The 13,672-nt window shown below is 44.4% G+C and overlaps 2 protein-coding genes across 4 annotated transcripts in view; one reads left to right on the forward strand and one right to left on the reverse strand.

The window, feature by feature from the left end:
- Nucleotides 1-8: 8 nt before the first annotated feature.
- wdr44 (WD repeat domain 44) lies at nucleotides 9-10,725 on the reverse strand. The gene is given in 22 exon segments (XM_076022104.1): nucleotides 9-1,108; nucleotides 1,189-1,323; nucleotides 1,628-1,755; nucleotides 1,948-2,063; nucleotides 3,454-3,555; nucleotides 3,655-3,678; nucleotides 3,680-3,850; nucleotides 4,020-4,142; nucleotides 4,899-5,018; nucleotides 5,138-5,199; nucleotides 5,383-5,521; nucleotides 5,732-5,883; nucleotides 6,460-6,566; nucleotides 6,663-6,746; nucleotides 6,929-7,065; nucleotides 7,212-7,307; nucleotides 7,399-7,529; nucleotides 8,087-8,717; nucleotides 8,821-8,895; nucleotides 9,464-9,497; nucleotides 10,157-10,301; nucleotides 10,371-10,725. Coding segments are annotated over 21 exon segments (2,733 nt in total). The 5' UTR covers nucleotides 10,234-10,301; nucleotides 10,371-10,725; the 3' UTR covers nucleotides 9-1,019.
- A 1,452-nt stretch (nucleotides 10,726-12,177) lies between these two features.
- Nucleotides 12,178-13,672, forward strand: part of klhl13 (kelch-like family member 13) — a 40,821-nt gene continuing 39,326 nt past the window's right edge. The window contains exons 1-2 of one of the 3 annotated variants that reach the window (XM_076022120.1): nucleotides 12,180-12,313; nucleotides 12,534-12,771. The gene's annotated coding sequence lies outside the window, so the exon portion shown is untranslated. Of the gene's footprint in view, nucleotides 12,314-12,533; nucleotides 12,772-13,672 lie in introns of all 3 variants that reach the window. The other 2 variants (XM_076022121.1, XM_076022122.1) reach the window with 2 other exon arrangements.

The following is a 13,672-nucleotide window of genomic DNA, read 5'->3' on the forward strand; positions in this document are numbered from 1 at the left end:
GCAAACCATTTTTTTCAAATTTTTTGTGGGGGATTTTTATTGAGGAAAATTAATAGAGCTTCATTTCATTTGGTTCTGTTTTTACAAAAGCAGAAAGTATGCAATGGTACTACACACAAAAGACTTACAATACTACTTTTATATACCGAAATGTGCTTTTGTATTGAATAAAACAATTATCAAAAAAGTACATAAGAGCCAGAGTCGTCGTCGTTGCTGTTGCTGAAAATAAAGACACCCGGCCCTCCTTGTTAGTAACCGTGTGCAGCGCCACCTACTGACAAGACACGTAAAGGAACGCTTCCGAAGTTTTAAGTTTACAAATGCAGTCGAGACCGTGGAGGCACAGAATCCTGCGTTAGCGACGCTCTTTCGCTTTTCCGAGACTTTGGCAATGTCTCGACGCAGTAATGACACATTAATACTGGTGACTGACGTAACGAGACGACTGAGTTTGATTGGCTGAATTCCTTTGGAGAAAAAAAAATAAAAAGTGGCAGCAACAGAAAACTAGTAAAGTGCCGATTACTTCTAGTTGCACTCAGCATCGATCCAGTGGCTGCAGCGTCACACAGACAGACACACACACACACGCAGGCAGGCAGGCAGGCAGACAGACAGACAGACAGACACACCTTTACAGGTTGTAGTTCCTGCTCAAACTGTGCACACTCAGAATTCCTTTCTTCCTTTTTTTTTAAGTTAGTTTTTCCTAAATGTCAAACCGTTCACAGTTGCTTGGTACTTAAGATAGAAAATAAACCAGACGGGGGCAAATCGAACAGTTCCTCCCTCATTTCCCATCTTCAGACGTCCCAGTTGTCTCCCGGAGTAGCTCCAGAAGTCTCTGTTGTCTTGGGTAGTTTGGTGATATCAGGTGAGGCCCCCAATATATATATATGTACATATATATATATATAAATATATATATACATATATATATAGTGTATATTTTTTAAGGACTGTGATGTGCTCCAACAGGCAGATGTGGCGCTTGAGGTACAGGATCTCCAAGTGCTTCAGTACTTTTTCACGTTGATGAAAACCTTGATGGCTCCGGTAAAGTCGGCCGACAGCAGCACCTCCGTGTGGTCCGTCTTCAGGGCTCCTGTCGGGCACCGACAGCACTGAGGTCAGCAAGGAGCAGCGGGGCTACGTTTCAGTCAACGTGCAAGAGATCAGACGTACCTGAAGGTATCGTTTCAGAGTCGGTGGAGTCCAGGCTCTTGCACTCGGCCTCCGGCTTCTCCGCTCCCGTCTCCTGCGGGACGATGAGGGCCGGGTGCGGAGCAAACACTGCCGACGTGACCACGGCGTTGTGTGCTGAGAAACCAGCGAGAGCAAGTTCAGAAACGATCGGAAGCCAAACAAAAAGAATGAGGCCATTTTTTTTTACCAGGCGAGGGCAAACTTTTTAACAGGTGCACCACAATGGGTTCTAAAATGTGATGGAGGGGCCTGAGCAGGAGCAGATGGATGGAGTGTTTTGGGGAAAACATGGAATGCAGCTGTTTTATGACTTAATATCAATATCACTCCTCCGGGCCAAATTTAAAAGCCTTAACGGGCCACATGTGGTCCCCTGGATCCTAGTTTGCCCATGCCCGGTCCAGACTCCTTTACTCACCTTTAATGCCTTCCCAGAAGTCATTGCGGTCCCGTCGCACTGACGTGAACTTGCTGAGGTCGTGGTAGGTGCTCCAGATGTAGACGTACTTGTCTTCTGAGCCGCTGACGATGAAGGAGTAGTCATGACTGAAAGGAGACGAGCACCACCAGACGTTAGCTTTATCTTCAAGAAAGCATTTAGCATAGAACTCCTCCTCCTCCTCCTCCTCCTCCTCCGAAATATTCACAACATTTACGGATCCTGAGGAAAATATCTTCTCCTTCAACTTGAATCAAAGTTATTTGATTGTGCATTAAAAGTGTGGGAGTGGTCTTTACCTGAAGCTTGCCTTGATCTGACTGCTGCTGTTGACGTAGCCCTTGTACTTCATGGACAGAGACAAGTCCCTCAGGTCATACAGGCGAATGCGGGAATCATTTGAAGTCACCAAAATCTGAGGATGGCGAGTGGGAGAGGGAGGATGACTTTATCAGTGTTGCTGCGGCACACTAGTGTGCCGTGAGATAATGTCAGGTGTGCCGTGAAAAATTATCCAATTTAACTTCATTGCTCTAAAATAATAAAAAGAAAAATTAGATAAATAAAGCTGCAAGCAGTGTTTACAGGACTGAGCCGCTGTGGCCGACCCCCACCGATGACCCGACACCTGCCAATGGCCCCCCCGACCTCTGCCGACCTCTGGTGGAACCAGCCCTCGATGCCGCTAGCGTTGTCGCGAGGAAACCCCTCACAAAGTTTTCGCTAGCATGACTGTCTGATCCAGAGGCAGCGACGACACAAACCAGTGATTTATCTTTGCATTGCTGGAAAACAGTCATATGTATGTGGGCGGCTGCTTTTGTTTGTGTAGGTGGCGCTGTAGAGCAAAGCGGGTTCATTCCTCATGTTTCACCAGTCTGTACCTGTGTGTCAAACTTGGTGAGTTGTGGAGTATGTGAAGAGGGACAAAATGGGGTTGGAAGCTGCGTATTGGAGGATATGAGGGTAGCTTGAGTTTAAAGGGCCATGAAATGAAAACGATTGGGATCTCGCCAGTTTTATACAGAGTAATTAATCGATACAACATTTTCAAGTCCATAGCACTTACGGTTTCAGAGCCTTACGTTTTAAGATTTTTTTCAAAGAAGTGAAAATGGCTCACTTCCGGGTTTGCCGGGGGTCAAAGGTGAAAGCATTTATGAAAATTGGGACTTGATTGAACAAGCTGTGGGTCTTTGTCCCATGTCTCTTAGACCTAGTGTTTTTGTCTATATAGGGGGCGCTATTGAGCCAATTTCTAAACATTTTTAATAGATAAAATTTTTCGCCAGTTCTGATCTGTGTGAAAAATTTGTTGAGTTTTTTAGTATGTTAAGGGGGTCGAAATGGGCTTCAAAGCCGTTTAAGAACGAGAATGAAAAGAAACAGAAGAAATACAACTGGGTATTTCTGGAACAGTGCTGGTCTATCGCTGGGGCGCAGTGCCAACAAATAGCATTCCACTGTGGAGTGACTGTGCTTTAAAAGGACTGCGAGCCTATTTTCCTCCCAGGACATCAGCTTTGTGAGCATTCCAAGGTTTCACACTGAGTGAGTAGAAAGAAATGAAGAGATTACATTGTCATTATTAGGCAATGGTAAAGGTGTCAGATTTTTGGTTGGGGATGTGCCATGGGATTTTTTCAGCGTAAATGTAAATGTCCGGTGACTCAAAAAGGTTGGGGGAAAAAAGCAATAGATTCATGAAAGCGTCACAGTGAGTGTGTGTGTGTGTGTGTGTGTGTGTGTGTGTGTGTGTGTGTGTGTGTGTGTGTGTGTTTTGAGGGGCAGAGAGCAGATGAAACCTTGTTCTCTCCAGGCAGAGGCTCAATTCCAGTTATTTTGCGTCCGACCCTGTTCCTGCCTCTGGTGGACCTCACGTGGATCTGGGTGTGGTATTTCAGCCGCTAATCATGAAAAAGAAAAGAAAAAGAAAGAAAGGTGTTTAGTGAAAAGGGCGGAGGTGCAGAAGCAGGTTGAGTGGCGGACGAGTGGAGGCTCCGTACCTCCGTGTCGTAGAAGATGCAGCGCGCGCCCGTCGTACGTGCCGATGACGGCGTACTTCCCGTTCTGGCAAAAGTTTGCGGCGGTGATGAGCCGCGTCTGGCCGTCCACCTCGTTCCACAGCGCCACCTTCTTGTCAGGAATGTTCCACAGCCTCAGCTTCCCGTCCAGGGAGCCGCTCAGGAAGTATCTGTCGTCCTGTAAAGTGGGAAAAAAGCAGCGAGTTTGACTGTGAACTCAGCAACAGACAGTGAGTGTGAGTGTGTGTGTGTGTGTGTGTGTGTGTGTGTGTGTGTGTGTGTGTGTGTGTGTGTGTACGACTGGTGCTGAAGGTGTGACTGGTGTGATGCGACTCAGCTCGACTCACTCTGGGGTGAAAAGCGATGGCCGTCACAAAGTCAATGTGCTGGAAGCAGCAGAGACACTCCCTCCTGGAAATGTGCCACAGCCGCACAGTTTTGTCCATGGAGGAGGAGAGCAGGAAGAAGTTCTGCAAGGGCCACAACAGCACAGGAGGGGAGGAGGGTTAGAGCCGCGCTTCTCAACTGGTGGATCGCGACCCACAAGAGCCGTTTTGTCTGGGTCGCGGCTATGTGGGCAGTTTCTTTACAAAGAAAATAGAATAGAAGCCTTTTAAATCCCACGTTGGGGAAATTTGCATAATTACAGCAACAGGATAGCACAATAAAGAGGAAATTATATTAAATTGAAAAAGGTCAATCATTTATTCACTAGACATGATAGAAAGTGGGCCCTTTGTTTTTCTTTTTGTGCAATAAATCCTTGTCGCGACTTCATGATAAGGAAAGAAAAAAAAGTGAGTCCTGAGACTCCACCAGTTGAGAACCACTGGGGTAGAGAGTCTAACATGTATCTAGAGCAGGTGTCACCAACATGGTGCCCGCAGGGAAACCAGGTCGCCCCCCCCAAGGACCACGTGAGTGGCCCCCCGCAGGCCTGGTCTAAAAAGAGTCATTGGGCTCTGTGTATTTTATCCAACCTTTTTCTGGTTGATCATTTTTGAGAACTCATGAAACGTGATCAGTGTCTTCACATAAATCAGTATAATTAATAAAAATATATAACTGAGAAAGTCTGCTACTTCAGGGGAGAGAGTAGCAAACTGGTGGCCCTTCATATGACTCAGGACCTATGACGCCGCTCTCAGGTTAAAAAACGGTTGGTGACCCCTGATCCAGAGAGAATAAAATAAACAGAAATACACTGTGGGGGCAGAGGGTCTCACCTTTGACCAGGACAAGTCCAGGAGGTCAGCCGTGTGACCTTTATACTTGCAGAATGGGACCTGACGGAAAGGAGCGTTTCGATCTTCAGTCTCTGGATCCTCCGGCAGGCAACATGAGGCCTGGGAGGCAACAGAGGAGGGGGAGGAGGAGGAGGAAGAGGAAGAGGACTGGTCAGGAAATCAACAAGAAGAGAAGGTCCAAAACACCTTAGCCATAACCAAGCAGAGGGATTTCTCACCCCAGGGTCGTCAGATTTGGAGGAGCACAAACTTTCCTGAGAAGGAGATGGCGAAACTCGACCTGCCGGAGAGACAGGACAACAGATGATCAAGATTTACACAGAATAGATGCCTTTACTAATCCCAAATTGGGGAAATTTGCATGATTTAAACTGTTTTACTGCACTTTTATGAAATGTAAGTGGTTGGGAAAAGGATTGAGGCTGAAATTGACGCTCGCAGGGAGAAAGAACACAAGTTTTACCTTCAGTGTTGTACTTTAGCCGCATGTTGTTGAAGTAGTCAAAGGCCGTCTTCAGCACCCAGATACGGACCACGTTGTCCTGGCCCGCCGTGGCCAGCAGCCTCCCGCAGTGAGAGAACTTCATGGTCCAGACGGCGCCCTGGAGGAGGCGGAGGAGGGAAGAGGAGGAGTGAAGAGGAAGACATCCACCATCAAGCCTCAGGTCAACAGACACCAGCAGGTTCATGAATAAAAAGGGGAGAAGAAGAGGAGGAGGAGAAAGAGGGAAGAGGAGGAGGCGCGCCGATCAGCTCGGACCCCCGGCCGGTTCTGTTGAATCCTGGCGCAGCAAAGAGCAGCGTGGTCTCACCATGTGCTCCCCGCTCAGGTCCTGCACCACCTTGATCTGGTCAAAGTCGAAGGGGCCCTTGAAGCTGTGTGCCGCCTTGAACTTGGCCGGCCGGGTGTAGGGCATCCCCTCGTCGTCGCTGGACGACGGGTCGTCCTGGTCCGTGTGGAACACTGAGCACAACCAACGAGACAAAACGCCACTTCTCTCAGGACCAAGCTGTGTTTGCAGCATGGACACTTTCATAATTCATAATTCATTTTGAAGAAAAGGCGTCAACAGTGATGTGTGATTTTTCCTTTTGACCACCAGGGTTGATGTGTCAAATCTTGCATGAAGCAAATATTATATTTTTTTGTTCTGTTCTTTTGTTACGGACAATAAGAAAATTGTGATTCTCATTTTTTCCAGAATCGTGCAGCACTCATGGACACCAACAGCATTTTGATAGGCCGGCAGCAGTGGATCCTTGAGCAATATGGAGAAGCAATATTAAGCAATATAAATGGACCCTATCTTAAATATGTAGCAGCTTGCAAACTCTCAACAGAATAAAAGCAGGGAGCGTCTTGCGTAGCAGGAGGAAGGGACAGGAAGTGAAATGTGTGTTGTGATAAACAGTGTTGCTGGTTCTTAATGACTCCGCCTCACATTTCACTGACCGCTCGCTTCCTTTGCCGTCATGACAGAGAACTTGGAATGAGGGTGATCTGTCGTAGCTCACATTTAGAAATCCAGTCACATTTTACCTTCATCGCGCACGCTCTTCACTTTGTTGACGGCCTTCTCCCCATATTCCTCAGCCAGGTGCTTGGCCTTTTTCACAGACTTTCCCAGGAATTTCTTAAACTGAGTTCTGCGTGAAAATCCAAAAACACAATGATTGAGTCTAATATTTCAGTTTAGAGTCGCTAAAGATGAAAGAGAGGCGACAGTGTCTGCTGAAGCTCACGTCTTTTGTTTCAGTTTCCCTCCATCCGTGTCTGCCAGAGTTGGCTGAGACTTGTCATCATCATCTGACTGTGCATCATCGTTCCTAAAAAGGACAGAGGGAAAGAATACTTATTGGAAAAACAGGCAAAGCCGGTTATGACACACTGAGTTTGTAACAGATTAAATAAATGTGGCAAAAATAAAAGCAAAACAAAGATAGGATAAGGACTGTGTGTGTTCAATTTGGCACAGTTGTTGGATGAAAGAGTCTCATGATCTGCTTACGTAATGTACTCCTTAGTCCTCCTCATGATGTGCAGGGTGAGAGGGTTGATCCCCGCGGGAAGTTTCTCCTCGGCCTGGATCAGAGGAATCTCTTCCCCCGTGTCCAGATTTTTGATCATCACACTGGCGAGGATTTCCTGAGTTACGATAATACGCACAGACAAACGCACACATCGATGTTTGTCGAGAGCGAGATTGGGGAAACGAAGTGTAAAACTTGAGAAAGGCTTCTGATTAAAAGCAAACAGTCAACCAAACAGTCACACAGGGGGGGGGCTCCTACCTCATCTGTCAGCTCTCTTCCAGAGTTGGAGCGGGGACGCTGAGGGCCGGCGGTTTGTTCTCCACTCTGAGATGCAGCCTGTTCATCTTCGTTCTCCTAGAACACAAAGAAAACGAAGGCAGTTAGGCGACGGTGCAGGAAAGGACACACGCAGCGAAAGCGGGTAAAGATATAGGATGTGGGTCACCTGCGCCGTCACCACCTTGTCCCCACTGGTGGCGCTGGCGAGATCCAGGGAATGCTGCAGCTCCTTGGTGAGAATCCTCACGGTGCTGCCTGGGGACAGCAGGCCGGAGGACTCCAGAGGATCACAGCTCACTGCAGAGAGAGCACAGATGTACCGCTGTGCAAATAACTGGCAAACTAAAAGACAGCTAAGGATGAGGGGGGTAATCTTTGGAGATGTTTTTCAATTACGAGAGATTCTGTACTGGTTGTTTGAAAATTATGGTCTGTTTTGGCTACATTTATAAAAAAAAAAAAAGGCCTGGTGGTCCAGGTGACAAAATATTTTGTATCTGACAAATGATTTTATTTGTACCTGTCCCAATTTTTATAAATTGTTTTATGTTTTGCTTTTGCTCACATGGCTATTGTGGATGTAACTCTGGTAATATTATTGACAAAAGTATTAATCGGTGTCTAATAAGCCCATGAGGGCTAAGCACCAATCAGGGTGTTTGACACTCAATCAAAAACTACAAAAGACAAAAAAAAAAAAAAAAGAGTAAAAATAAATAAATAAATAAATAAATAAATAAATAAAAAAGTTTTTATGAACAAAGACTCTTTAGGAAAAAAAAATCCATGTTTAAAGCTGAAACTTTGACTGGTGCAATATTTCAGTGCCATCTAAGGTGAGCAGTTGTCTTCACCTTCTAGGCCGCTCAACCTCAGACACTCTTGGGACTTCTTGGAGGGCAGACTCTGCCAGGAGGGAGGAGGTGGTCGAGGAGGAGGTCCTCCGCCGGGAGGAGGCGGCCGCGACGGGGGAGGCTTCTTGGTGCTGGCTACAATGTCCGGTTCCACAGTGAATTGCCGTGGGGGCTTGAGGGGACCCGGTGAGTTGGAGTCAGCCTGTCTATCCTGGAAGGGGACCTGGTCTAAGATATCAGCAGTGCCCTGATCGTGGTCCCCTCCTGCTACCCCAACGGCCCCCACGGTGCTGGTGATGTCCGGGGGCTGGACTCCTTCTCGTGAGCCTGAGCATGGTGCTGGAGGATCTGTGGGTTCAGCAGCAGCAGCACCAGCAGCAGCAGCAGCAGCAGGGAAGGCGCATGCTCTGTCCGTCACGGCATTTCCCTGCTGTTCCTCAGGCTTCTCAGCAGCCGGCTGAGGTTCCAGAGGCGGCGCCGCTGAGTCCCCGGGAACATCCTGAGTATTATCAACTTCCTCCGGTTGCGACTCTGCTTTGACATCAACATGCAGCTGATCCAACAGTTGAGCCACCTCAGCGTCGTCGCCGTCACTTCCTTTCTGACTCTCCTCAATGATGCTGTCTATAATCTGTGATCCAAGAGAAAAAAGAGGTATAGTCATGTAATGACAACAATCACATTATGGTGGACTGTGTACAAACAATTGCGTAGAACAAAAGAAAAAAACCAACCAAGAGGGAATCATCTTGTTGGGTTTCAGATGCAGGCAACACACAATTTGGATCTTGTGCAGCATTTGCAGGTCCCTGAGAAAGGTATAAAATATGAAAAGAGATATGAAATGAGAAAAAAAGTGAATAAATGGAAAAATAGATATCAAGCTTCATAAAGTCTGCTGCATTATTCCACGTTGCACCATATACATCTAAAACAAAAAACTACCTCCATTAGATAGTTGAATGAGTCCAGAGTGATGCGAGGCCATGTGTCTGATTTACATTCAGCATTGATAAGGGCCAGACAGAATGCACCTGATTCTCTGCTTTCCAAGGGTTAAATATTTCCAGACACAGTCTCGTGACTGACTTAAAAGGCTGTGGTAATGTTTACACGCAGGGACGAAATTCTTCCTTTCCTTAAAATTACCTTTGACAGGTGCACCTCGCAGAAGTGCAAGTTTAGTCCAACTGCCTTTAAGCTACAGGGGAAAATCCTGCTACTAAGTAATAGACTCAGCTGATGCTACAAAAAATATAAATCAATTATCAAACGGTTATGAATATAATCTATAGATTTTGTCCGAAACGACCTCAAGTGCAATGGGTTTTGTTATATGAAAAACAAAGCAGCAAAAGGCAGCATTTGAACACATACCTGAGGTGAGGGAATGGCAAACTTTGCAGGCGTCCTAAAAGGATACATACACAACCAGATAAGCAAAATGTATAAATGCAACAACACCCATGTCTTAAGCACATGAAGAAGCAGTTTAACTTTTTTCTAAAGACCTAATTTATCTTTTAAAGCTATCTGGACTTGACCAGAGCTAAGAAATACACAAAAGAAGCAGTATATGGAACCAAGTTATCTATTAATTCACTGATCGACCTCCAGTTGGCAGCAGTAGTTTATGAACTGCAAAGCCTATCTGGGTCCTAGTTCAGTGTATGTTTTCATGATGAGAGTATGTACATTTACAGTATGTTAATGAATTGAAACTGCCGACTCGACCTCCTTATTAGCATCATGTGACGTGCGAGTTGCAGTCAGTCGAAGCTGTCTGACGCTAACAGCTGGACTCAAGACACGAATGCCACATCACAACATACTTCAATCGAAAGACATTAAACCCAAAAGTGACAGGACATTCACTTTCGAATTCGACACTTGGATTGAGTGAACCGTTGGATAGAATTGGGGTTTATACTAGTTAAACATTAGCTACCTTGTCCAAAGTTATCTGCCTCGTTTTAACATGGCATACGTTAACATACTGCGGAGAACGGCGAGTGCATCGGTTATATTTTTGTAACGGTAAATAATTTAAGGAAAAATGTGTTTCCTTACACTTTCGGAGAAGGAGAGAAATTTACATCCTCGGGAGCGTCATAGAATTCCTCCGTGTCACTTGTATCTGACGCCATGCTAGCAAGAATTCAGCTCACTAGCTCGTCAAAAGCTGGACACCAGGAAGCCGCCCAAAAGCCTTAAACTGCGAATTCAAGTGTTGCACACATGAGCTTTTTTTTTCTTTCCCCGACGCAGCACAACTACCCTCTACCTTTTCAAAATTCCCTGCAAGCCTTGGCCCAGACGTCGTCAAAACTACCAGTTTCCTGTTCAACGTCACGCCATATCGTTACAGTGGACTAGCCTAGCCCAAAAGCTAGGCTAACTAACAAATATGCTCAAGCCCGAAGACTGGCGTTCCACCGCCTGATACCCAACTAGCTTCCCGCACACTTTTTGAAACCCGTCTCTTCTGTCGCAAGACAGTATTTCCCGTGAGAGCGGACACGTACAATGCAGCTCCACACTAACATACGACAGCTCAACTGTCAAGCCGACGGGGGCCAGTGTCTGTCTGGTGGTGACATAAACAACAAAAAATACATTTCGAAGGAGGTGAGTCAAAAGGGCGGGGCAGAAACTAAGGGCTTCCTCTTCTTCTACTACACTATTTGTGGTATTGGCGGTTGGTGACGACGCACTGCTGCCCACTACTGAGAGACAGCGATCAGTCAAACGAGGGATGGGCTCGGGCTGTCATGTGACGGGGTGAGTCTAAGTAAAGATTGTGGAGGCGTGCTATTAAAAAACAACAACTGCAGAAATAGATACTTTTGATGAACGGAGAATGTGATAAAAACAATCATAGCACGTGATATAGTGATTATTTATTTATTTATTTATTTATTTATTAGAATAGAATGAAATGCCTTTATTAATCTCACGTTTGTGTTATTTGCATAATTACAGAATCAATATAGTGCAAAATGAAGAAAAATTATATTAACTAAAACTAATAAAAATAAGAATAAAGTGTTTGTAGAATATGAAAGGAAAATCAAACAAGATATTCACATCTCATGGACAGTTGGACTATTTACAAGTTATCTACATTATATTGACAGATAAATACATGTTTTATCACGGGATGTTAACAATATGCAGGAAATTCTTCTTTTTTTTTTTTTTTTACTTTTAAAATATGAGGTTTGTGCCAGATAAACATGAACATAAATTTGAAGTTACAGATAGAGTTCTTACATCATCGAGAACTGTTGCTACACAAGCGGCGGCATTGTCCAGTGACTACACAATGCCGCCGCTTGTGTAGTGACTTAAAAATAGGCCTGGTTCCCTGTAATATCTGAAATATAAAAAATCAGTCTTCTAACGTGATGATCAACCCCACGCTTAAAATAAACGACCCATAATACCTTGTTATGCAGAGTAGGCCTACAGGGGAACTTGGGTCACTGCAGGCCCAAAAGACCGGACAGGCAATCAAGTTAGAAAAACGGGGAAAACCCCTTATTAATGAATCTGAGTGAATGTTTGATTCAAATTGTTGACTTTATTGTATCTTCATTTGTCTTTTTTTTTTTTTTTTTTTTTAAATGTCTGTGTCAAATAAAGTGTGGTGAATGGTAGTGGCAAAAGTTATTGCGAACGTCTGATGGATTTAATATGAATATGTAAGAGTTTCAAAGCAAGCATAAATGTTAATCCAAGAGTTTAATCCTAACATTTTCTTTCATTTCTGACCTAATACATTTGCTTTTAATTCTTTGCAACTGTGCGTCCTCCACAAAACGTCCTCTAAAAACCCTTAAGGTTAAAGCCTATAAGAGAAGTGTAGCTTGAATGAATTATACTAATGGGTGGAATTAAAAATGATCTAATTTTGCACGCAACACAGATTAAATGTTAAGCAAAAAATAAATAAATAATAATAATACAGCTATGTCACATTACAATTGCCTGGAAGAAAGAGGACTCCTCCTTACCACCACCACTTTATTTTAGTAACGGAAGTATCAGCCAATCAGCAAAGATTGCCATACTCTTCTACCAATGGCAAGTTTGGATGCTCCAGCGCTGTTAGTAAGCGAAAATTCAATTGGATAAAACTGGGTAGGAGGATTCAGCGGCGTAAGTGGATTTGAGGGCTTGTAAGGAAAACAAGGACGGCTAGTTAACGTTATTCCGTCGTTAAAGGTATGAAAGTTGCATATTTGTTTTGAAAGAAAAAGTTTACACATATTTTTGGAGATACGGGTAGCGATTGGAATATCCCGCGTAGTGTAATAAGAGACACTTACATTAGGCTGACAGTTAGCCGATGACATTTGTTGTTGGTTGCAAACCAACAAGCCACCAGACTAACAACTAACTCATGTTGAGACCTTTGTCGGTTTTCTTTTTTGCTGTCGACAAGGAAGCTAACATGTGTTGTGGACGTCACTAACCAATGACCTGGTTGACAGTCACATTATCCACTCCATCGACACAGTGCGGACGTCATTCCAAGCCCCGGCGAAGTGTTCTCGAAACGGTTAGCATTGCTAGCTCGGTTAGCTTAAGCCTGATCCAGCTGAAGATGTAAAGACTGTTCGGAGGCAACATGGCAGAAAATTAGCACACTTAAGCTCCGGGTTGCCGACGTTGTCCCCACTGTGAGTATGAAACATTTTTACGAAGTCAAAAGCGCTACACCGACGTTTGTACAAGGCGATATGTTAAACGGTGTCCTCGGTCGTCCAAAGTTGGGCTGCCCTCATAGATTTGTTCCATGGAGTCTGTAAAGGTTATCAAACTTGACCGATCTTTAAAGGGACTGCTACCGTTCACTCTGTGTCTGTCTAAAAGGTCATTTTAAATCACTTGTTTGGGGCCAACGTGTCGATTCCATCGATGCTTGTGTCGACCAAACAAATAGTAATAACAACAGAACTGACCGATAGCAGAAATTAACTTTACTGTTGGGATATCCACCGTCATTTTTACCCATTGCCAGCCTGTTAGAGCCTCATTCATTTGAGCCTTTATACTCTGTTTTTACACTCCCAATTGCCTGCATGTTATTTTTAGCTTTAATTAGCCTAGTTCTGGGTTGAGCAACAAGTTGGAAATGTAAATGTCACGTTTCAGCAAGGGATGAGGGCCACCAAAGGCCAACACAAAGCCACCAACTTTTGTAAGGTGTTCCTATTTGTGTTCACAAGTTATCTTATGAAAATTAATTTACTTGATATCAAATACTTCATAGACCTTTTTTTGTTTTTAAAGAGTTAATGTCAATAAACAGCCAGTGGTGGTGGTGGTGGTGGTGGTGGTGGTGGTTGTTGTTGTTGTTGTTGTTGTTTTAAGGAAATATCTAAAAGTTTATTTTGCCTTCAGGATTAAAGCCTAGCACTGTTATTGCAATAATTTTGCCCAGTCACCTTGCAAGGCCTAAAATGATCAGTACTGTTCAATCATGCGGAAGCAATTATTTTTAAAATGCAATGCATTTATTCATTGATTTAATCGGCATTTTACGCATTTGCTTAATTACACTGAAACAACTCTGTATAT

This window comes from Nelusetta ayraudi, unplaced genomic scaffold (assembly GCF_046127955.1).
Source record: "Nelusetta ayraudi isolate G7.1 ecotype Tasmania unplaced genomic scaffold, CSIRO-AGI_Nayr_v1 ptg000011l, whole genome shotgun sequence".
Lineage (NCBI taxonomy): Eukaryota > Metazoa > Chordata > Actinopteri > Tetraodontiformes > Monacanthidae > Nelusetta > Nelusetta ayraudi.